The sequence below is a fragment of the Canis lupus genome, chromosome 24 (assembly GCF_048164855.1).
Source record: "Canis lupus baileyi chromosome 24, mCanLup2.hap1, whole genome shotgun sequence".
Taxonomy (NCBI): Eukaryota; Metazoa; Chordata; class Mammalia; order Carnivora; family Canidae; genus Canis; species Canis lupus.
Genome location: NC_132861.1, coordinates 38,553,471 through 38,576,184, shown reverse-complemented (window position 1 = coordinate 38,576,184; position 22,714 = coordinate 38,553,471). Strand labels below are relative to the sequence as shown.

The following is a 22,714-nucleotide window of genomic DNA, read 5'->3' as shown; positions in this document are numbered from 1 at the left end:
TCTATTCCCCTCCCTGCCTCCATTCTCTTCACCCCCATTTTGCTCTTCCTTGGTTTTCCAACCCACCCGCCCTTACCAGAGACCCTTTGCTTACCATTTCTAGCTGATTGGAGAAGGGCATAAGCGTGGGCGGGGTGGACGGGCCAAAGTCCACCCCAGCCTGGCCGCCTATGTCCCCACTAGACAGTGCAGTATAATCTGGGTGGTGGGAGCCCCGGGCTTTCTGGCTGACCTTGATGTAGAAGAAGTCTTCACTCTTTCCCATTTTGGAGCTGGACTTGCCATGGCCCGAGTCCTGGGAGAAGCCAAATCTCAGCAGCCCATCTGAATACCGATTGAGTTTCTTGAGATGGGAGGACTTGCCCAACTTGTACCGCGAAGCCCGGCAGTGCTTGCCGTGGAAGCTGTGGCCAGAGATGAGGCTACTGACGCTACCCATGCTGACTTGGGGCCAAGGACAGACAGGGCAGAGGAAGGACCTGATGTGGCTGTGGCAGCAAGGGGCAGTCCTGGTACCACGAAGAAACTGCTGTCATAGCAGAAGCCTCACAGAGCCTGGGAGAGCTGTACACCTGGAAGGGGACAGAAGGAAGAAGTCAGCCTGAGATGGGCCAATCACTGCATAGTCCTCGATGGTGACTTGGAGAGCAGTTGGTTCTGACTGCTAGATCTGAGCAGTAGAGAAGTATATGCTTCTCCTAACGAAAGCTCTGCCCTGTTACCGGACTCTTTGTTCATTCTTCCTTTGTCTGTGAATTCAACAAACATTCACTGAGACTCTCCTTTAGAAGGGCCCTCTTCTGAGTCTTGGGTTACAGTAGTACTAATAATGCTACAGCCCCTGCCCTTGTGGGGTTTGTGTTCAGTGTAGTGTGGACAGGCCATCAGCAAATCAATGTCTACTATCCTTAGTGATAAATGTGCTATGGAGGAAAATAAAGCAGAGTGAGTAGCATAGAATTCTGGGAGGTGGCTATTTTATACACGCAGCACAAGAGAGGCCTCTCTGTTGTGGTATCATTTGAAGAAGCCTCAAGAAAATGAGTGAGCAAGCCATGTGGAGATCTCGGGGGGAGAGAGAAGAAGCTCAGAAGCCCCCGAGCAAAAACCCTAAGTCCCAAGAGCAAAAGCCCTAAGTCTCTGTGGTGGAGTGTGCTTGGCATATGTGAGACCAGCCAAGAGACCAGCCTGGCTGGAGAATAGTTAGCAATGGGGATTGGGGGGTGGGTGGGCAGAAATCAGGATAGGCAGAAATCAATCTAACAGGTACCAGGAAACATAGAGTCTGATTGGCCATAGGGCTGGAATTTAACTCTGATTGAGATGAGGAGCCCCTATATGGCTTTACCCAGCTGATTACTTGATCTGACTTAGGCTGCAGAGAGTCACTCTGGCTGCAGGGTGGAAAAGTGGCGCTGATGGGCCTGGAAACGGTGGGCCAATTACATTAGGTGAATGACTAACATGACTAAAATTATATTTTAGATGTAATTTTAAAGTCAAGCTCATAGAATTTGCTATAGGACTGGATGCAGGGAATGAGAGGAAGAGAGGAGTCAAGGATGACTTCAATATTTTTATCCAAGCAAGTAGAGGACATAAGTTGCCATTTATTGAGCTATAAAGAAAGATATAAAGAAACCACAAAAAGAACCAGTTTAGGATGAGGTAGGGGTAGAAAATAGGAGTTTGGTTTAAGACATTGTTTGCAGAGCTTATTAGACATCCAAGGAGTGCTGTAAGGTAGGCAGCAGGATGGGTGCGGAGCTGCATGTAAAAGCTGTTTATTATAGAAGCCAGCTATTCGACTAGGTGATGTAACTACAGAAGTGAAGGCAAGAAGATAAGAAAAGTTCGAGGACTGGTTCGTGGAGGTCAGAAGGTGAGGAGGAACAAGGAAGAGAAACTGAGAAGGCTGTGACAGAGAAGACCTAAGAAAGAAAATGCTTCATAAGGATGGTGTCAAGTGCTGCTGCTGCTGCTGCTGCTGAGAGGTGATCAATGGACCTGGTTCTGTGGAGGTGGATTGTCATTGACCTTGAGGAGAGTAGTTTGGATAGAGGGATGGAAACAAAGGCCTGGCTGGAGAGGGTTCAGGAGAGTAAGAAGAGGCAAATAATTGTATCCTTGAATGTTGAGAAGTACCTTCAGTTTCACAAAGTAATTCTAAAATACACTTAAACTGTGTTTAAAAGTAATAGGAATGCACAATCTAAGAATTACACGACTGGGTATTTACACTAAAAATACAACAATAGGGATTCCTGGGTGGCTCAGGAGTTTAGCACCTGCCTTTGGCCCAGGGTGTGATCCTGGAATCTCAGGATCGAGTCCCACATCAGGCTCCCTGCATGGAGCCTGCTTCTCCCTCTGTCTCTGTCTCTGCTTCTCTCTCTCACTCTCTCTCTCTCTGTGTCTCTCATGAATAAATAAATAAAATCTTTAAAAAAATTAAAAAATTAAAAAATTAAAAAAATAAAAATACAAAATACAACAATACTAGTTTAAAGGGATACACGCACCCAAAGTTTAATGCAGCATTATCTACAATAGCCAAACTATGGAAGCAGCCCAAGTGGGATGGATGGATCCATCTTTATGGATGGATAAAGAAGATGTGATACACACACACACACACACACATATATGAGAGAAAAAGGCAAAACAAAAACCAGACTCTTAACTATAGATAACAAAATGATGGTCACCAGAGGGAGGTGGGTACAGGGATGGGTAAAATAGGTGACGGGATTAAGGAGGGAACTTCTCAGTGATGAGCACCGGGTGATGTATGGAAGTGTTGAATCACTACTGTATGTTAAGTATACTGGAATTAAAATACAAAACTTAAAAAAAAAAGTAATAGGAATGCATTTTGTAACTAATGCTGAAAATAACAACAACCTTGCCAGTCACCACACAGAGGAATACATTGGGATGTCAACACTGGCACATTTGCAAATTTGGATAAATCTCTAAGCGTAGGTCACATGACTTTCAAAGCTGGAAAAAACTACGTGGTTGTCATGCACTGTGAAGGAGTATTGCTTAGTCAAAAGATAGATGATAGAGAACTCTGAGTTTAATAAAATAGGAAATGCAGAAGAAATCCTATATTCTTTATTCTGCTCTAAATTACACTGTCAATCCTAAAGGTGTGAAAGAAGTTCCAGGTGGGTTATAGAGCATGTACATGCATAGTGGAAGAGAACACTCTTCAGACTCTGAATATGAAGGCTGGAGTTCAAACTTGCATTGCTTGCCTGAACTATGAAGTAGTGATGTTACGAATAAACACATTCTATATTCCACTCATAGAGACGCAACACAACAAAACATCAGGGTGTAAGTGTAATGTATGGTTTCTTTGAAAAGCTATTATTATATTGATGGCCTCTTAGACTCAAGAAAACACAGTTATGTCTACCTCATAAGATTGTCAACAGAACTTTATGAGACACCAAAATGAGCTAACAGTTCTGGTACGTTTACTGAAGGCCGAGTACCTAGTTGACACCCCAAAATTGCCAAGTATTTTCCTGGGTATCCATCATTGTTCTTCTGTAGCATTCATCATCCCTATGCTATCTTCAATGCCTCACCTCATTTTCCAGAACTACTGCTCTCCATTCCATTGGCATGCAACTTTCCTGCATCCCAATCCCCAACGAAGTCACTTAGAAGCACAGAGTTCTTCTGTTAATTTACCAGTTGATGATGACAAAGATGTGTTTTTCACTCCCTCCCCACATTATCCATTTCTTGCTTAGCTGGGCCTTCAGATCCTAAGAAGCAAAAATCCTACTGTTCTCCATATGTAGGGAAGTTATTTTTGGCCAGAAGCCTCTCCTGCACTCTGCACATTGCACCACTTGGGCAACGGGTGACTTACTTTTTGCCTATTTGCTACACATTTATGAATTTATATATACAATGATGTAGAGGTAAGACAGTTGGCTCTGGCATCAGACAGATATTTCAAAATTAACCTGACTGATGTTCCTTTGCTTATGAAATGGAAATAATAGCTATTTCACAGGACCAATATGAGTATGAAGCAAACTAACAAGTCAAGGGCTGTGCTGGGCACATGGTAAGTGTTCTACAGATGTGTGTGTGTGTGTGTGTGTGTGTGTGTGTGTGTGTATGTGATCAACAGAAGGCCAAGATGGGGGTATTGCCCTCAAGAAGCATATCATATAATTGGAGTATAACTGTAGTATCTGGCAGACAGGCTGCATGAATCCGTTCATGGCTCTCCTGTTCCAGTACCATCTCCCCTCACGTGGTCCCTGAGACCACCTCCAAATATGTCTTTCCCCAGTCTGTTCTTCCTAAGCACCTAAAGTGTCAGTGTCATTTCAGGCACTCCTTCAAAGCTTCTGTTCTAGAATAAGACCCTGGACAGGCCTTGGTTTCTGCCTACCGCTCCAATCTTATCTCACCCCATTCCTTCCTTGCTCACATCCACAAGTATAGCCAGACTCCTCTCTCCTTTGTTGGTGAATACACCAAGGTTTTACCCACTGAGGAGCTTTCCTACCTGCTGCTGCCGCTGCTGACAACTGTCTTTCCTCAGTTCTTCACCTATCTTTCTCATCCTTTAGTTCTCGACTCAAATATTACCCCTGCAAAATGACTTTCTAGGGTTACTCTTGAAAAAAAATCCATGCCTCCCATTACCCTCTATTATACCAACCTATTTATTTCCTTTATAACAATTTCTTAACCTGAAACAATCTTATTTTTTGTTTATTGTGTGCATCTCTACCAGAATATAAGTTCTATGGAAGCAAAGGCTTCAAATCTATAGCTCCTAGAACAAAAATGAAGAAGTAAGGCATGAGGTTACATGACGTGGTCTCTGTTATTTAACTGGCCAGTGGCTAAGCTGGGACTTGAACTTAGAACCAAATTCTAGGACCTCCATGCTATAGCACAAGGCTGGGGACTATAGGTAAGGCTCAGAGCCTTAACAAGGCTCATGTCCTGAATAGCCAAGTTATGTTTCCAGGGATGGGGAAGAGAAACCCTGGAGGAAAAGTAGGGTCCATGGCCTCAAGCCATAGCTTCATTTCTCTTTTGGGCAGATGACAGGGTTTTAGGGACAGGTAAGTTTCTTGGTTCACCTGAGCAGCAGCCTGGATGACCTGTGACACATGAACACTGTGTTAGGCTCTAGAGGATTGAGAGGAGGAAGACAAATGATGCCAGGGAGCACAGGAGAGGAGTGGGTGCAGGATAGGGCCTCTGGGCCTCTGAGTGCATTCCTGTCCTGTAGCCCCAGATCCTCTGTTCTCTGCTTCCTAGATCCTGACACACAGAGGAGCTTTGAAGTTTGAGATTATCCCCAGATCCACTTGAAGCTGAATTAATTACCTTTAAGTGTCTAGACTTGTTCTGCTTTCAACTTGGAGAGAGCATCACAGAAAATGTGGCTATGATCCCACTGAGTTCCCAAACCCTAGGTCTTCCCATCTACCCACCCCTGCCAGGCTTGCTATCTATACACTCAGGAAGGACAAAGTAAAGGGGCACATTTATATTCCTGGGAACAAATCCCTACTGGCCCAGACTATTATACATACTTGGGGTGAAAATAAGTAATCACGCAGATCCTGGAGATTCAAGAAGGGAAAAAAAAAAAAAGAGAGAAGAGGACAAGAGAGGAAAAATGAAAGAGCCACAGAACCTCTCACTGTGTCATAATGACCTTCTCTCCTGCATGTTCTCCTACTGACTTTCCAGAAAGAGTCAAGCGAGAATTAGACTCCAGGCTTAAGAGAAGGGAAGAAAAGAAAAGAATAACCAAGAACATCTGGTAGAAAAGGGGACACCCTAGCCTATACGTCTCAAAATTTGGCCCCAGAGAATTCAGGAGACTTCCCCCCCGCCCAGTACCAGGCCAGATCTCTCCATCCTCTACTTGACCCCACCCCCTGCCTGCCCTCAATCTAGCTGCTATGTACAACAGGACCAGAAAGACCTTGGAATCCTGGGAAGCTCTCCCTTTTGAGCTACTTCTACTCCCTAAACAGTTGCCCCTCCCTCACTCCATTTTGCACTCTCCTTCCCAAAGGAAACCAGGGCTCATGCCAGAGTAGCAAATCTCTCCCATCCCCTTTATGGAATATGGAGGTCGAGACATGGAGTTGTAAAGCGGTCTCTCTGGTGACAAGGAATACTACTCACCCTCCTATCCCAAACCCCGAGGAGAAACATCTCTGGCGTTGCCTACACAAATCCAGACTTCTGGCCTGGGAAGAGAGAGGATCTACACCCTCCTTCCCCTGTCCCCTCACCCTGTCTGGAGAAGTCACTCACAAGATCAGTGTGCTCAGCCTCCAGAAGGGTTATTTTCCCTCCTTCTCCCACCTTCTCTCCCTCCTTCACCCCTGCCTGTCTCTCCTCCCCTCCCAGTCACTGTCCAGGGAGTGGTCCTGCAGGAAGGCCCAGCAGGAACCCACTGCCCTGCTCTGGGGCATCTCCACATGCTGCCTGGCACCCCCTGCTGAGATGCCAAAGCCCAGAGCTCACTGAAGACTGGGAAGGAACAAATAGTTTGGTCTTAAATTCCTGACTTAACTAATGACTCCTTGCTTCCAGGGATGGGGAGGAGAAACCCTGGAGGAAAAGTAGGGTCCTACTTTTCTGGGAGGGTCTGGGGAGATGGGAGCAAGGAAAGGAAGTGAAACTATAGAAATTCTGTTATATCACCTCAGTGTACCCACCCTCCTCCACCTACCCTCCCACGCTCAGACTCTAGGGTCCTGCAACCCTGTTTCCTAAAACTTGAACAGTTCCTTCTTTGGAATTGCTTCGAAGAAGGTCATAAGGTGAAGGGCAGCAGGCACTGGAGAGGGCAGCCACCTGGATTGTGATGAACAAGGTTCCCCCCAGGCAAGGTTTCTCACCAGTGCTTGCTTGGGGACCTGACATGCGGCTCTTAGAGTCTTCTTCGTCTATCCAACTTTAATTTCAATCCGTTTGTAAAATACTGAAATACTATAAAAATAATCTAAGTAATGTGTTCAGAATTGACAATTGTTAAAATGCTACTTGCTTTAATAAAACATCTCAAAGTTAAAATCCCCATTACCTCTTCCTTTCTCCTCTCTCTCTCATCTCTCTCTCCCCAGGGGATTCCCTATCATGGATTTCATGTGTACATTTTTTAATCATTAAACATTCTTAACATATAATAATACTATATATGTACTGCTTTGCTTTTTCACTTTATATAAATGGCCTCCTGCTGTATGTATCATTCTGCGAGCTTGATTATTTTATTTAACATGTTATATTTGGGACCAGTTCATGTTCCTTCTTTTACCTGCTGTGTGGTAGAATCTCACTGTATTTCATTCATTGCTCCCTACTCAGATGTTCCCATTTTGTTGATAAATCCTCTTGTATAGAACTACTTCTCCACATGGGTGGGAATTTTTCTAGGATTTCTTTTCTCTTAGATGTCTTGTTTTTAGGAGAGCTGACATCTGAGACACTTATTGGCCAATACATCACAAGAGGGTAGTAAGCGAGACACAGAGACCCTAAATCACACCTCACCATATTACCCTTGGGTGGGGGAGGGTGCATTGCTGTTATTTTTTTTTTAAGATTTTATTTATTTGTTTGTGAAAGACAGTGTGTGCACACTCGTGCATGAGTGGGGGTGGGGCGGAGGGCAGAGGGAGAGGGAGAAGCAGGCTCCCCATTGAACAGGGAGCCCCATGCAGGGCCCAATCCCAGGACCCTGGGATCGTGACCTGAGCTGAAGGCAGATGCTTACTGACTGAGCCACCCAGGTGCCCCACGTACTGCTGTTATTAATAAGAGGGTGCCACTGGCAGAGCAGAGGTGAGAGGCAGCAGCCCTGTGGCAGGGTGGGGTAAAGGAGTTTTGACCAAACAGAGAGATCATCCTGCTGCAGGTGATGAAGGGCCTCCCTGCTCTGAGGCAGTCTGATCAATAAGGGCAGCATCTTCCTTGGTCAAAATTCCATAATGCTGGAGATAGCAGGAGCTCAGAGATCCTCTACCCTAACTCCTTTACTACAGAGAGGCTACCCAGAAGCCCAGAGCAGGAAAGGGACTTGCCTAGGTCACATCACGAGTCCTGGACTCAAAACTAGTATCCTTTGCATTTTACGAATTGAATAGGGCCAACTGGGTTCCATTTTCCAGATTGGGGGTGGGGCTCTATTGGGGCCACATGTGTAAAGAGGGGCTGTGGAGAGTGTATGTGTGTGTGCAAGGCTGCCTGAATCAAATGGGATTCCCACAGGACGGAATTACACAGGTTGGCAGTGGTGCACCATTCAAAGATGATCATTCAGTGGGTACAGTGACTGAGAAGGCAGAGGAAACCACTCTAGGCTCCACCTGGGCCCCAGCCACACATGAGAGAGCTGACCTACCTCCAGGAATGGCTGCTGGCTGATGATCTGGGGCCCGAGCTCTGCTTGTATCTGCTTCCTTCCTTTTGATGGGGTGTCACCAGTCTAGGATAAGTTTGAACCATGGTCTGCATCCTCATGTTCAGTTCCATCTGTGGAAGTTGCAGAACTTCACACTACTATTCATTTACATTGTCCCTCAAGGTGGACCACGTGCCAAGCATCGTGTTGGGTGCTGAGAAGAGGAGAGACAAGGCCTCTCACAAGGAAACTGACCTGGTAGTCAAACCACAGCTTCCTTTCGAAGGAACACCATGGCCCTCTTTCAGGCCTGACTGGTATGGCCCCACAGGAAGACTTGCAGACCACAAGCAGCCTCTCTACTGGGCCCACGGTTGCTACTCAGTGCTTAGCTCACTAGGCACTCGGCCTTCAAGGGCCAGTGACGGCTCCTGCATTATTTAATCTTTCAGAGATGAACAGTTATCTTTAAACTTGCTTGAAGGCAGGTTGGACTGAAGCTTCTTTGTATCCCACACGGTATTGAGCAGATTGCTAAGAATACAGTAGGTGCTCAATACATGTTTTTAATTAAAATCAGCTCACAGGGAACACAAGGATTTGCTGAGTGAGCCTGTGGAGGGGAAGGTGAAGCGCGGGGAAGGTATGTGACTTAATCTGAGGTCCCACAACAGGTAGTAAAGTAGGAAGCCAAGTCTATAAAAACAGAATCCAAATCTGGTTTCAATCCAAATTTCCACCTCTTAGACTTTAAGTCAACCAGTCAGTTGGGGCAAAGCAAATTTACCCTATCCTTCACGTTCCTGTCCTGTTCAAAGTTTCTGGCCAAGACAAAGAACTATAAGGCAGTGCCTGTTTTTATGGATCCGGTTGAGAGACAAGACAGGTACACCTAAATAAAAAGAATATAAAAAGCAGCACCGGTTTAACTGAAAACACAGGAGGGACTGGCAGGAGTTTGCTGAATTGGAACCAGCTCTCTCTACCCCTAGCACATGAGTGCTTTTTCTTTTTTTTGTTTTTCTTTTGTATAGAAGTGAGGTAAAAGTTCTCAACTCTATCGTCTGCCTGTTACAGACTGAAGCTTTGTGTCCCCCATAAAAATCATGTTGAAGCCCTAACCCCCGATGTGACTGATGGTATTAGGAAGTAATTAGGTTTTGATGAGCATGAGGATAGGGCCCGTATGATGGGATTGGTGCCCTCACAAGAAAAGACCAGAGAGCTTGCTCTGTGCATTTGTTCTCATTCTCTCTCTCCCTGCCAAGTGAGGATACAACAAGAAGGCAGCCATCTGCGAGCCAGAAAGAGAGCTCTCACCAGAGACCTAATCTGCCAGCACCTTGATCCTGGACTTCCCAGTCTCCAGAACTGTGGGAAATAAACATCTGTTGTTAGCCCCCCCAGTGTGTGGTATTTCGTTATAGCAGCCTGAGCTAAGACACCCCCCTACACACGCACACACCAGACACCTTGGCCGAAGATGCTGACTGGGCTGTCAGGTTACCCTGTTACTGGCATTGTCTGCATAGTCTTCCCTCCTGCTTCTCTGTCTGCATGGTGTTGACAGTCCCAAAGTGTACAGAACTGCTGTTCTCGGGGAGAGTCCTATAATGGAAAGATGCTTGGTGGGAAGCCAGGAAAGCTTTCTACTTCTAGTTCTCCCTCACCCCAGCTCTGAGATACACAAACTGTTCACTTTCTGGACTTACCTGCTAGGACTTCTTTGCTCCTTTAAGCAAAGTCCTCAAAGACAGGACCTGTGCCTTCACAGTCATGGGTTCATAGGAGAAACCATCAGATAGCACTCATTAGGCCCCCTACATGGTGTATGTTCTACTGGCATTATTGCATTAGGCCCTCAACAAAGGATCACAGATCAATGGGTCTGTTCCATCATCCAGCAGGAGACTTAACCTTTTGGCATCTCTATTTCCTTAGGTGTCAGATGAGCACAGTTGATACCTAACTCACAGAGCAGGTATTCACAGGATAAATGAAATTACATAGTTGATAATGCTTGGCCCCAGTAAGAAAAATGGTATATATGGGATGGATTTTTAAAGCAAGTGCTTGTGAAATTATAAGTCAGTATAGAAAGATGCTAGAACTAGAGCTCACATGTCTTGAAGTTAAGAGAGCAAGTCTTAAAAAAAAAAAAAAAGAACAAGTCTTTACCTATAAATACAGAGAACAAACTAAGGGTTGCCAGAGGGGAGAGGGGGATGGGCAAAATGGGCGAAGACACGGGCTTCCAGTTATGGAATGAATTAAGTCATGGGAATAAAAGGCACATCAGAGGAATATAGTCAATGATATTATAATCGCAGTGTTTGGTGACAGATGGTAGCTATACTTGTGGTGAGTATAGATAAACTTGTCAAGTCGCTATATTGCACACCTGAAACTAATGTAACATTGTGTGTGAGCTACATTCAAATAAAAAAAAAAATTAAAAAGCAGGTCTTTAGGGAAAGATTACCACCCCCCACTCCCACCCGCATCACCCTGTGGCAGGCACGGCTGGCTTCAGAGGGACTTGCGGCAGCCAGACCTGCCTCCGGCCTCCAGGAAGGCAGCTGGGCCTTGCAGAGATGTGAGAGCAGCCCTGTGGCATCTGTCAGCTGGGGCTGGAGGGGGCGGAGGGGGGCGGGGGCTCCACCGGGCTGGTGGGTGGGCCCCTAGCCAGCATCCAGGCAGAGGTCTCTCTGGGGCTAAATGGGCCACGTGCCCAGAGTTAATTGACTCCCCTTTCAAGATGACTCTCCCCTGACCCTCTGTTCCTCCCCCTAGTACACTGCCTGATTCAGCCTTTCTTATCTAGAATTCCAGTGTTTGTATTCCTGTCCTTGACCTCTCCTCCCATTTGCTGCTCCAGGTGAGGGGCAGGGGCAGGGGCTGGGGCTGGGGCAGGTGCTGGGGCAGGTTAATCAGCTCAGCTCAGCTTGCAACCCACCCCCCCAAGTTTGGTTGGCTGATGCCTGGAGGGCTCCATGTGCAAAGCTCAGTACATATTTTCGGAGTGAAGGGGTGAATGAAAAGGAGGCGAGAATGGAGGAGGAAGAGGGTGGGGGAGTGTGGGCAGTGAGGAGTGGCTGAGGTCTGAGGGGGAGCATGTGGCCCGAGGGTTGGGAGCAGAGGCCCACGCAGCTCTCAATTAAGTGCACTTGGGTCTGTGAAAAGGCAGAAAGTGAAAGGGAAATCACTGGCGGGCTGAGTCATTCCATCGGGGTGAACAATCGGAAGCAATTCTGCTTCCCACTGCTCTGGAGGAATCAAAAGCCTTTCTCCCTGGCAGCCTTTTGTGTGCAGGTCGTCAGCTTTCAGCTGTGGCGGAGCCATCCTCCATCCCGGTGGGCAGCTTGTGTCTTAGCGCTGATGATTGACATTTCTCCTCAGGAACACGATTACCCACGGATCCCAACCTGCCCTTCTCTCTTCCAAAAATAAAGCCACAGTTACATGCAAAGCTCATGCAAATGTAACCCCACTGCTTTCAGTGCAGCAGCTGCTCCTCTGTGAGAAAGCAGAAGGCAGGCCTCATCCACATTCATGACTCAGGTGCCACTGGGCCCAAGGGCTTTTGTGAGCTGGGCAGCACCCAGGGAAGAGAGCCACTTCTCCTCCTGGTGAAGGGGGCAGCATCCAAAGGACAGTGACTCAGATCTTAAAGGAGAGAGTGGGTGGGATATCCAGAGGAGGTCTGGGAGACTTCCTAGGCTCTTTCCCAACTCACCTGGTCAGACAGAAGGAACCCAGGACCACTTAGGACTTTGGAGACTAGAAAGCAGGAGTCAGGCAGCACCCCTTCCTGCCAAACCCTTACCACCCTAGAATGTACACTTGAGCTGGGCACCTCCCAGAAAGGTGGATTTGAAGATAGGCCTGGGGCAGCCCTGGTGGGTCCACGGTTTAGCCCTGCCTTCGGCCCAGGACGTGATCTTGGAGACCTGGGATCGAGTCCCACATCGGGCTCCCTGCATGGAGCCTGCCTCTCTCTCTGCCTGTGTCTCTGCCTCTCTCTGTCTCTCATAAATAAATAAAATGCTTAAAAAAAAATAAAGCACTGAGAAAAAAAATGAAGATAGATCTGCATCTAAGGGACTGATGGGCAGAACCAATAGGGTCTTGGACAGTGATTTAAACAGGTTTTGCCTATTTGTCATCTTTGTGGTTGTCTAAAGGTCAAGTTCAGGTTCAATAGGGAAGAATCTGTAATAAATTAGCAATGCGGGCCATGGTTTAAGAAAGGGGGTGTGTGGCAGCACTGTTAGCTACATGACTTCCCTGGTCCAGGTACCAAAGTTGGCACCTGGTTAGCCTTTGGCAAATCAGACAATCCTGCATCTTGAATTGAATAGGAGAGGTTTCAAGTTCCCTCAGGATTTTGACTCTGTGGAATGCCTTTGTGGCTCCACCTCACCAAATATCTGACTCTTCCTATCCTCAGCTCCTTCCTGTGGTTCTCTTCATTCTCCAGATCAAGTTCCTTGGTCAGAGGAAAATAAGACAAGGCGAGCTACCTCTATTTCATCCCAGGAGCCAGGGAGGGAAAGGGCCACCTGAACAATGAGAGGGCTTTAAGGGTCACAGAGACAATTACTCAATTCTAATTACTCTACCTATTCATGAAACCCATCCTAAGGGGGCAGGAGTTCCAGGGCAATCAGGATGAGAAACAAGTTGGTATCAGACCATAGGTGGAAGAGCGGAAGGGAAAAAAAATGTTAAAGCCCTGGGGTGCTGCATCATTGTTCCACAGTAAGAGGCTACGGATGCCCAAAGAGGTTGGGTTATTTGTTCAAAGCCACACAGTAAGGCTGGGGCTAGACACTTGGCTTCCTGGCTCCCTAGCTGGTATTTTTCCCACTTATATCTTTGTTAAACAGGAGAAAAGAAAGGGTTGGAGTGGAATTATTCTATGGTGAGAGAAACTCCTTCAAAATGCTCAGATCAAAAGAGTCAGACCAAAGATGAAATCAAATCCTCCACCCCATATACCAGCAACCTGTGACTTCATGTAGCATCACCAGCCATAAACAGGAACTGAGGTCAGGTGATAAGCAGTATCTTTCCACAGAAAATCAGTAGAAAATTGTACTTCATGAGTTTGGTTGGTGTGAGGGTGTGACAAGAAACAGTGGGTAGCAAGACGGAGTAGAAAGAAGCAGTAAGTAGGAAGCCTGTTTCATATACAAGACCCCTGGGAGAGAGCACCATTTGGGGAATAGAACAGGAAGATTTTATAACAGAAGGCAATGACTCTTCCAGAAGGTAGGGAAGTATGAGAGAAGGATAGAGGGTGGATAAGGTGGGGGGAGCACGTGGTGAGTGCTTGTCCTAAAGAAGCTCCCCTTCCCCCCTCCCCTTTCCCCTCATCCTCACCACAGACTGGCTTTTATACCCAATGAGTATATCATATATGTATATATGAGCATGTAGTAGGGGGCAGGGAAGATACCTGGAAGGTTTTGGTACTCAGAAAGGGATTGGAATTGGGGAAGCCCTGGCAGAGGGTCAAGCTCAGTTTCCTGACTCTGGATGCTAGAAATGACCTTGAGTGGCTTGATGAGTTCAACCTGGTCCTTTAACAACTGTGGCTTTGGGGATTTGGAGTTGCCCATGTGCACTTGAATGTGTTTGTATGTGCTCAGCTGTCTGCCTGTTAGGATCTGTGTGCACAACATGGGAATCCTGTAACCATTCCCAAGTTAATGTTCTCCCAGTACTACTGGATGTGTCTGGCTGGGGAATTTTGACTTCTGTGTCACCTCTGCCCTGACTTCTCACCCTCCCCACTTCCTGTTCCAGGGTGTGTTCCTGTCAGTGAACTTGAAGCCTCACATCTTGCAAAGAAGGCTCTAGTGAGCATCAGGCAATCTCTCTGCCCTCCTGGCACCTGCTTTCCCCTCGGATCCTGAAAGTAAGATAATTAACCTCTCTCCAAAGCCTAGGGATTCTATAGGGTTGGCCCATGGCTGCCCCTAAGTCCCTCATTACTGTCCTCATCTACTATCTCTGAGGATTAAGAGAAAAATGCAAGTAGAGCACTTAGACTCAGCACCCAGCTTATCATAAGCACTCAATAACTATCAGCTATCATCATTTAATGTCTTAAACCCTATTTATCTTTCAAGGCCCACCTCAAATGTTGCCTCCTCTGTAGAGCTTCCCACATAAATTGGAGGTATGCAAATCTCTAGATCTTCTTTGGCAATGGTTCTCAAAGTGTGGCCCCCATATCACTAGCAACAGCTTTATCAGGAACCTTGTCAGAAATGCACATTCTCAGGCCATTGCAATCTTGATGTCTGGGGACCAAAGATCTGTGTTTTAATGGCCTTCCAGAGGAAACTGAAGTTTGAGAACTGCTGTTGTGGTATTCTCTTTGTATTCTATCATTGTATTAATCATAGCCTGACCTGAATTATCACTGTAAGCTCCTTGAGGGTAGGAACCGTTTTCTATTCTGAAATGCTGGATAAGTCCTTGTGAATTTGAGTAGGTGAGCATTTTAATTAAATTTCATCTGAATAATTTCTAATCTCCCATTTTTCCCGAACCCTGTCTCCTGATCCCGTCAATCTTCCTATCTACCCAAGGGCCTTAGGAAAACCTTACCTGCCTTCAGTAAGAGAAAACCATCTTCCTGCCTTCATTCCTGCTCCCTCCTTTGCTTCCTCCTCGACTTCCATCTTCCCAACTTAGGGCTTATGAAATTAATGGTGAGTGTAGAGCAAGGGTAGAGGGCACTTCTGGAGTGTCAGAAAGTGCCAGATATTAAAAGGTTTGGGTCCAGAGTATAAAATGTTGTCTCTGCCCCAGTAATGTTGCAAAGACATTAAAAACCTTTTAGGTGCTTCTCAGGTTGAGCTGATCTCTCAAAATGCAAAACCAGAGCAAAGAAGACTAGCCCCAACCCCCTTATACACAGCATCCTTCAAGGACGCTCCTGAGCAGCCTGCTTACTATAAACCATCACATTATAGCCCATGGAAAAGAGCAGAAGGTATTAGAACTCCCTTTGATACCTACTCATCCTGCCATACTGGCTATAGGGCTCCTTTTCCCTGCCCTGTGGGTAGTATAACTAGAAGATGGAATGATTGTGGCCAGTGAGATACATATGTTGCATAAACATGTTATTTAGCCCACCTGCCACACAGATTTGGTTCTGTCTGTATCTAGCTAAAGCCACATAAGCTTTCCAGGGAACACAGAAACTGTGAACATAGTATAGGTTATAGTAGGGTGACCATATAACTTGGACACTTTTGAAAGTGAAAGGAGGTGTTAGTATCAATAATACCAGAACAGGAGACATACACTGAGGCATATGGTCACCCTATGTATCAGTCATTATTTCTTCCCACGAGGGCCAGGTTGTGGATGAGGATGTCAGAAAGGAAGTTTTGGTATCTCTTGGCCCCCATCCCCTCCTTCCAGCCACTTAGTGTTCATTAACTATAAGAAACAAGGAACAGGAAGCAACTAGGAAGTCCAGCTAAATGGACCACATACCAGGTGCTTTACCTACAGTGATACATGGGTGCTATGAGACCTTACATGTCCATCACCTTTGCATTGGATTCTTATCTCATCTGTGCTTAAAAAAAACCCTGGACAGGTATTATAATCAGAGTTTTGGGGAGTTACAGCCAGAAAAAATGATTCTTGAACCCAGGACTCGGGTTTAAAGGTCAGAGCTCATCTATTGCCTCATATAGCTTAGTCATGGGCCGGCATAGTGAAAGCAGGATTGAAATGCCTGATGGGGCAGGCTCGGCTAACTGTTACCTCCCAGTACACGTGTCAGCAGTAACTTTGACAAGTAGAGAGATCTGCCACTGTGGAGGTGAGCTGCTGGAAGTACCTGTGCCCCTGTCTGACATTCACAAGTATTTGGTGAGCATTTACTATGTGCAGTCACTATCAGGGCTCTCTGGACACAGCAGTGAGCAGAACAGACATGTAATACAGAAATACAGAAGACATGTAATACAGAAAATGACAGGTCTGGCTTGCATTCAAGGTCCTGTGCAATGTAACCTCAATCTGCCTCTCACCTCACCTCCCACTATCACAAGCTTCACCAGCTAAGCACTCTCCCCAACTGGCCCCAGTACCCAGCGTCATGGACACTCAGGGTTGCATCTGACATCTAGAGTGACCTCCTTGCTAGCACCCCTGCCAGCTCTTAGGGGTCCATCTAGTTCTTCCCCTTCCCCATGCCTTTGCTTGTGCTGCTTCCTCTCTCCCTTTCCTGGATCCAGCCCTCCCCGTCTTCTTCTGCTTACTACTGTGTATTGCTGAGTAGTGATTTTTGTCAACTAAATGGATGACAAACTCCTTCTGAGCCTGGATTCTAATGTCCACACTAAAGAATCAAGATCTCCCAGCAAACTGGGGCTTTTATTGGTGTCTTTTGTTTTTCTTAAGTCTAATCTGTTAAACCTTCTCCAATGTGTAAGTCCTGTACCACCTCTGCATCTTACTCCCTGAAGGCAACTTCATCTCTATAATAGAGAGAAAAGTAGAAGCACTGGGAGCAAACTCCCTCAATTCCCTGAACTCATAAGCTTACCTGCAAGTGAAGTGATTTTTGCCTCTTTTGAGCCTGTCACAGGCTGGAATATTTTCACATCAGGCTAATCCTTCTAGCCATGGCATGATTCCATCAACTCCAACCTTCTCCAGTTCTGATTCCAGAATTGGTTTCTCACTAAGAATTATGTTCTATTCCTTCTATTTCTCCAAGTTTTGATTTTCCATAATTCCCTCTCATGAGCATTTAAACACACACAAGTCTGCCAACTCAAAAGCAATACACACAGCAGCCCCTGAACTCCATTTTCTCTCTAGGAATTACTGCCTTTCCCCCAGTTCTCAGATAGCTTCTTGAAAGAGAAAGCCATACTCACTCTTGCCACGTGCTCATTTCCCACTTGTCCTTGGTCTACAGAAGCCTGGCAACTGCCCCTGACAATACACTAGAGATGCTCTCTAGGGATGTTGGTAAATCCAACCCACACTTTTTAACAGTTTCAAACTTGACCTCTCAGTCACTCCATATTTGTTTCAAATATTTGTTCATTTTTCTCCACTCCATTCTTTTTGAAATACTTTTTCCTCAGCTTACATGATACTATGATCTCCTAGCTTTCCTCCTATCCCCTTGGCCTTTCCCTCCATCACCTTTTCCTCTTTCAATCTGAAATATTGGTGTTCTTCAGGTTCCATCCTGGACCCTATGCTCTGTTCCTGGTTGGCCCATGCTTTCTCATGGCTATAGCTGTATCCACATGGTAATGATTTTTGGATTTGTGTCCATAGCCAAACCTCTTTCCTGAGCTCTTAACCTCAAAATCCAACTGCCTGCTGGCCATCTTCACTGGGATGGGCCACCACATCTCAAAATCAACATATTCAAAATGGAATTCACCATTCTCTCTTCCTTGTCTTTACCCACCTTCCCCTAGCATGTCATGTCCCTCCTTCTAGGTTCCTAGTCTTGGAGAATAGTGCAACTGTGACCAAGCCAGAAATCTGACCCCAAGAAATTTGATCAAGTCTGGAATGCTTTATTCCTTCTTCTCACCCCTATACCTGACCAATCACCAGGTCCTGTCTTATTATTGATTTTGCTTAAAACCAGCATTTCCCTCCAATTCCACTGCTATTGTCTTAGTCTAAGTTTCTGTCATAGTTCCCTTGGGATACTAGTAGGCCTGTTATTTGCTCTTTTCCAACCTTTCCCAAGGCTTCTATATTGCCCAAAGAATAAAATCAGAATTTCTCAAATGGCAGAGAAGGACTTCATGAGAATGGTCTATCTTTGGGACACCTGGGTGGCTCAGTCAGTTAAGTGTCTGCCTTCAGCTCTGGTCATGATTCCAGAATCAAGCCCTGGGTGGGGCTCCCTGCTCAGTGGAGAGCCTGCTTCTCCCTCTCCCTTTGCCTTACCTCTTACTCATGCTAGCTTGTTTGCTCTCTCTCTCAAATAAATAAAAGTCTTTTTTTTAATAATCATTTATCTTTGTATCTCCATATTATATAGCACTGCTGTCTTCCTTCCCCTTCCCCTTCCCCTCTCCCTTTCGCCTGACTTGAGATCTGTAAATGTGTAATATTTTTCCACGTACTGCTCCCTAGGCCTAAGTCCCTGAGACTTTCCTCAGACAGGGCTTCCACTAGGAGGCCTTCCTATGTCTTTAATGCATCCTCTACTTGTTCTTAAAACAGAGTTAATCACACTGTAGTACAGGTCCTCTGTATTCATACCCCTTTCTCAACAGTTTACAAGACTATTTTATATACTGTTCTCTCGGCCCAGAGCTCAATAAATGCTTGTTGAATAAACGGATAAGCATGTGTTTAAAAATCATATCCTAAAAAAAGAAAATAAAAATCGTATTCTATTTTATGATTCACGAGCTCCATGAGCTACCCTTTTCTAGCTGGGACACCATAAAACACTACACAGTGGTAAAGTTTTTCATCCCCAATCTATCCCCCAGGAGGCTTCATAGAGCACACAAGGTAGCCTGAAACACAGCTGTGACAATTTTGGCTCCATCATGCTTTAGAGAAGGCTTCTCTGTGTGGCACTTGTGCCTCGGTGTTCCCCTAATTTGGCCCAGGGCTCTGGGTGTGTTGGAATTAGTAAGCTTGTGTGTTAGACCTTCCCAACGGGGTAAGAGTACAGCTGAATGACAAAACCTGCTGGGGCCAAGAATATGCACTGGATTCGACATCTTTATTGGTGCTGTGTTTTTCTAAGTCATCTGCACTCTGAGTTCCATTCTGTGAAGAGAATTCTGTGAAGAGACCAATTGTGCTAATTTGACTGGGGCTGTGGAAATTCCTGGGACAGCAGACTTAATATAATAACAGGGAGTCTCAGTAAAACCCAGATGACTCGGTGGCCTTATCTAGTCAGGAAATTGGGATTAGCACAAAAGAAAATTGAATTAGTCCTTAGTAACACCTTGACTTGGCCTTTGGCTCCTCATTGGGCAGCTCCCTGGGCTGACATTGACAGAAAACAAAGAATGGCTGCATGTGTGGGTCTCCAATGGTTTGCCACTCAGGGGTGTGATCTTGGGCTTGTGGAGGGAAGTGTTTGGTGGGCTACAGTGGAGTGCAAAGAACATGATGTGTAGAGGAGATGGTGAGTTAATTTGTGGGGTGGAGGTGGGAAAGAAATGAAAGAATTGAGAATATCGGTTAGCTCCTATCTTTACTCCTCAATTCCCTGCTCTCCTGCAGACCCCAAAAAAGAGGTGAGCAGGGAGTGAGGCAAGGTCCTTAGCAGGAGGAGGAGGTCTAAGAGGACGTGGGAGGGGAGGGGTTCATGGGGGTGAAAAGAAACCTGGAGGGAAGGGAAGAGAATAGACGAGTAAGGAAGAAGGAGGAAAGATGGAGAGTGGATTGCTGCCAGAGGAGGGGAAAGGGCTTTCATTGTGATGAAAATGCAGTGATTGGGAAGTGGGGCGGGAACAGCGTGAGGGAGGAGGAGGGTACTGTGTAGAAACTCAAGTGGAGATGAAGGCAAAGATTATATCATAGCTGTTGGTCATGGAGATCTGATTTCTTTTGTGCAGGCGTCACATGCCGAGTGAGCTGTTATTAACTAAAAGAAGTCAGTGCTTAGTAGCAAGGAGGTTTGTGGTTGAGTGCATTCTAGCATGGTAGAAGAAATCATGGACTGGAGCACATTTTAAGGGAAGAATAGTTTTTACAGCTACTAGCCACCTATACCTTACCCCATGACCATGATCCAAAACAAAACAGCGTAAGATGCCTGCCGGCTATCAAGAATTAATATAATCCTGGGATAGATTTGCTTTGTTTTATACATTTTTACACACAATGAAGGTGTCCCCAGAATCAGGTACGAGGATTGAAGGTGATTTTAAGGCTGGTATTTATTTTAACAGAACAAAACAAAAAAAAAAGTGTTTTAAAAGCTGGGCTTTTATCTGGGGATTTTCACTCTGAAGGTCCCACTCTGGAGGATTTTCACTCAGAGAGCCGAAGGATGGAGGGAGAATGATAGAAAACTCCAGCAACCCCAGATGGGAAAACTGTCCAAAAAGCACCCTTTTCTCCATTTCTACCCACCACAGAGGTTAGAATTTTGTGCAAGATCCAAAACAACAGGACCTGTCAGCATCCTGGAAATTTCCCAGGAGGTTTTGCAGTCTATTGCCAATTCTGGCTTGATGAAAAGTTGGGGAATTCTGGGACTTCTGGGACCAGAGGGAAGCTGGCAACAGGAGAATATGTGTGAAAACCCCTCCATGCAACCAGGAGTGACCTGGTGTGCCTTTGGAAGAAGTGTAGAAATAGTATCATCAACTGTGTGTCCCTTGCCACTCTATCAGTTGACACGGTACCAGGTACACAGCTGGGACTCAGTAAATGCTTGCTGAATGAATGAATGAATGAATGAGTGAACTTCCTGCCTTAGGTTTTCCTCTAGCTCAAATTGGTCTTCTACACTGCCGCAGCTAGACATTACCTTAAAATATAGACCTGATCAGTTCATGTTGAAGTCCTTTTCAGCTTCTGCCCTTGGGAAAATTCTCTCAGAGAAATATACTCCCATTAATGATTATATGACCTGAGCCCCAGCCCCCATTTCCAGTTCTATTCCCCACTTCTCCTCCACTGGTTCCTCGCCATTTCCTCCAAATATCTCTAAATACATAATGCCCTCAGAGCCTTGCTTGGCTCCACTTAGAATTTCCTTTACAACTTGCACCTATGACCCAAGCCTTCAGCTTGTTGATAACCCACTTTTCAGGGTCCCACACAAATATCACTTCCTCCATGAAGCCTTCCTGTCTTTCTTGCTTCTTTGCCTGTGGTTTCACAAGAGAAGCCCTGAAGCTATGGCAGCACTGATTTCATGTTATCTCTTATCACTTGTTCTTTACCTGTCTACCACCCCACTAGGCTCTGGGCTTCTCAAAGACTCACACTTTGATTTGTCTCCACATATTCAGCTAAATGACTGTTAAATAAAGGAGTGAGGGAAGCCAGAGAGACTCAAAGAGGTTGGAAGAAGAAATATTAGTGAGATAATACTGGGAAAATATAAAATTGCAGATACCTAGCTATTTGCCTCAGAAACTATGTAATCAGCCCTGAGCTTCCTGTTTCCCAGCTTCCATCCCAAGGAGTAGAGAACTTCTATGACCACAGGAGGAGAAGGAAAGGCCCTTTGGCCAGGGAAGATGTTCTCGTTCCCTTAGGCACACCATACCCCACCAAATGTCGTCACAGTAAAGATCGGCTGAAGTCCCCTACTTTTCTCAGTCCTTTCCTTCTATGATCTTCTTAGGGCATCTCACACTAAGGGTGTGCCCTCCCTCCTGCTTTAATCTGCCTGGTAATAGTGCTAATTGAAGGGACTTCAGCTCCTTCTGCAGCCTTGTTTTGTCAGGCATAAAAGTCCTCTCTAATTTTCTGGATGTGGATACCATTCCCGTTGGCACCCTTCCTTTGGAGTTCAATTGTCACTCGGGCCTCATGAAAGGCCCCTTACAACTCACTCATTCACTGTACCTCATTGTCCCTGTTCATTCATTGACATTCACTAGGATAATTCCTCCTGCTGCCACATGCACAGAGACGCGTGCACATGTGTTCAGACCCCACATCCCATTAACGGTGAGGGCACTTGAAATAAAGAGCAGCACTGCCTGAATGTGGGACTGCCCTCCCCCTCTATTAGCTGGGGAGTCTACCGCGCTAATGTTGTTTTAAGAAGTATCAGGAGAACTGACGACCTCTGCAGAGCAGGAAGGGAGGAAGGGGTGGGGGTGTTCCTGGCAGCTCCTGTCATTAAACACCATCAGCTACATCACTCCAGACAGATACTGCTCCCCACCTCTCTCCCCCTGCTTTCATTCTTCCCAGAGCCAGCTAGTTCCAGAGATCCAGTCTCTGCCTTCCTCTTAGGCATTAGTCTGTCCTTCAAGGCTCTCCAGAAGACAAGCACCTTCCACCTGGCTTATGTGCTATGTCCTTGAATTGAATTCTACCTCTATCAACGAGGTCTGCTCCTATGATCTTTAGCTCATGCTTTGCTTATATATTCTCATCACTGCTTAGGGGCCAGCTGCTTTCAATGGCATGAAGAGTCCATTATTCTACCTCAGAAACTCAGCAAAAACAGGGTCTTTTCAACATTTTTTAAGCTAATGGTTAATAAGATGGTTATTAGGACTATGAAGAAAGCCATAGAGGAAGCAGAGCAAAAGTAAGACTATGAAGTAAGAGACACAA

At 45.8% G+C, this 22,714-nt stretch overlaps 1 protein-coding gene across 4 annotated transcripts in view; it reads right to left on the bottom strand.

Moving 5' to 3' along the window:
- Window positions 1–22,714, bottom strand: part of LZTS1 (leucine zipper tumor suppressor 1) — a 51,338-nt gene that overhangs the window by 8,643 nt on the left and 19,981 nt on the right. For 2 of the 4 annotated variants that reach the window (XM_072796383.1, XM_072796382.1), the window contains one exon: window positions 95–572. In XM_072796383.1, coding sequence (XP_072652484.1) covers window positions 95–439 — 345 coding nt within the window. In that variant the 5' untranslated portion in view covers window positions 440–572. Of the gene's footprint in view, window positions 1–94; window positions 573–8,419; window positions 8,551–22,714 lie in introns of those variants that run through there. The other 2 variants (XM_072796384.1, XR_012016555.1) reach the window with 2 other exon arrangements.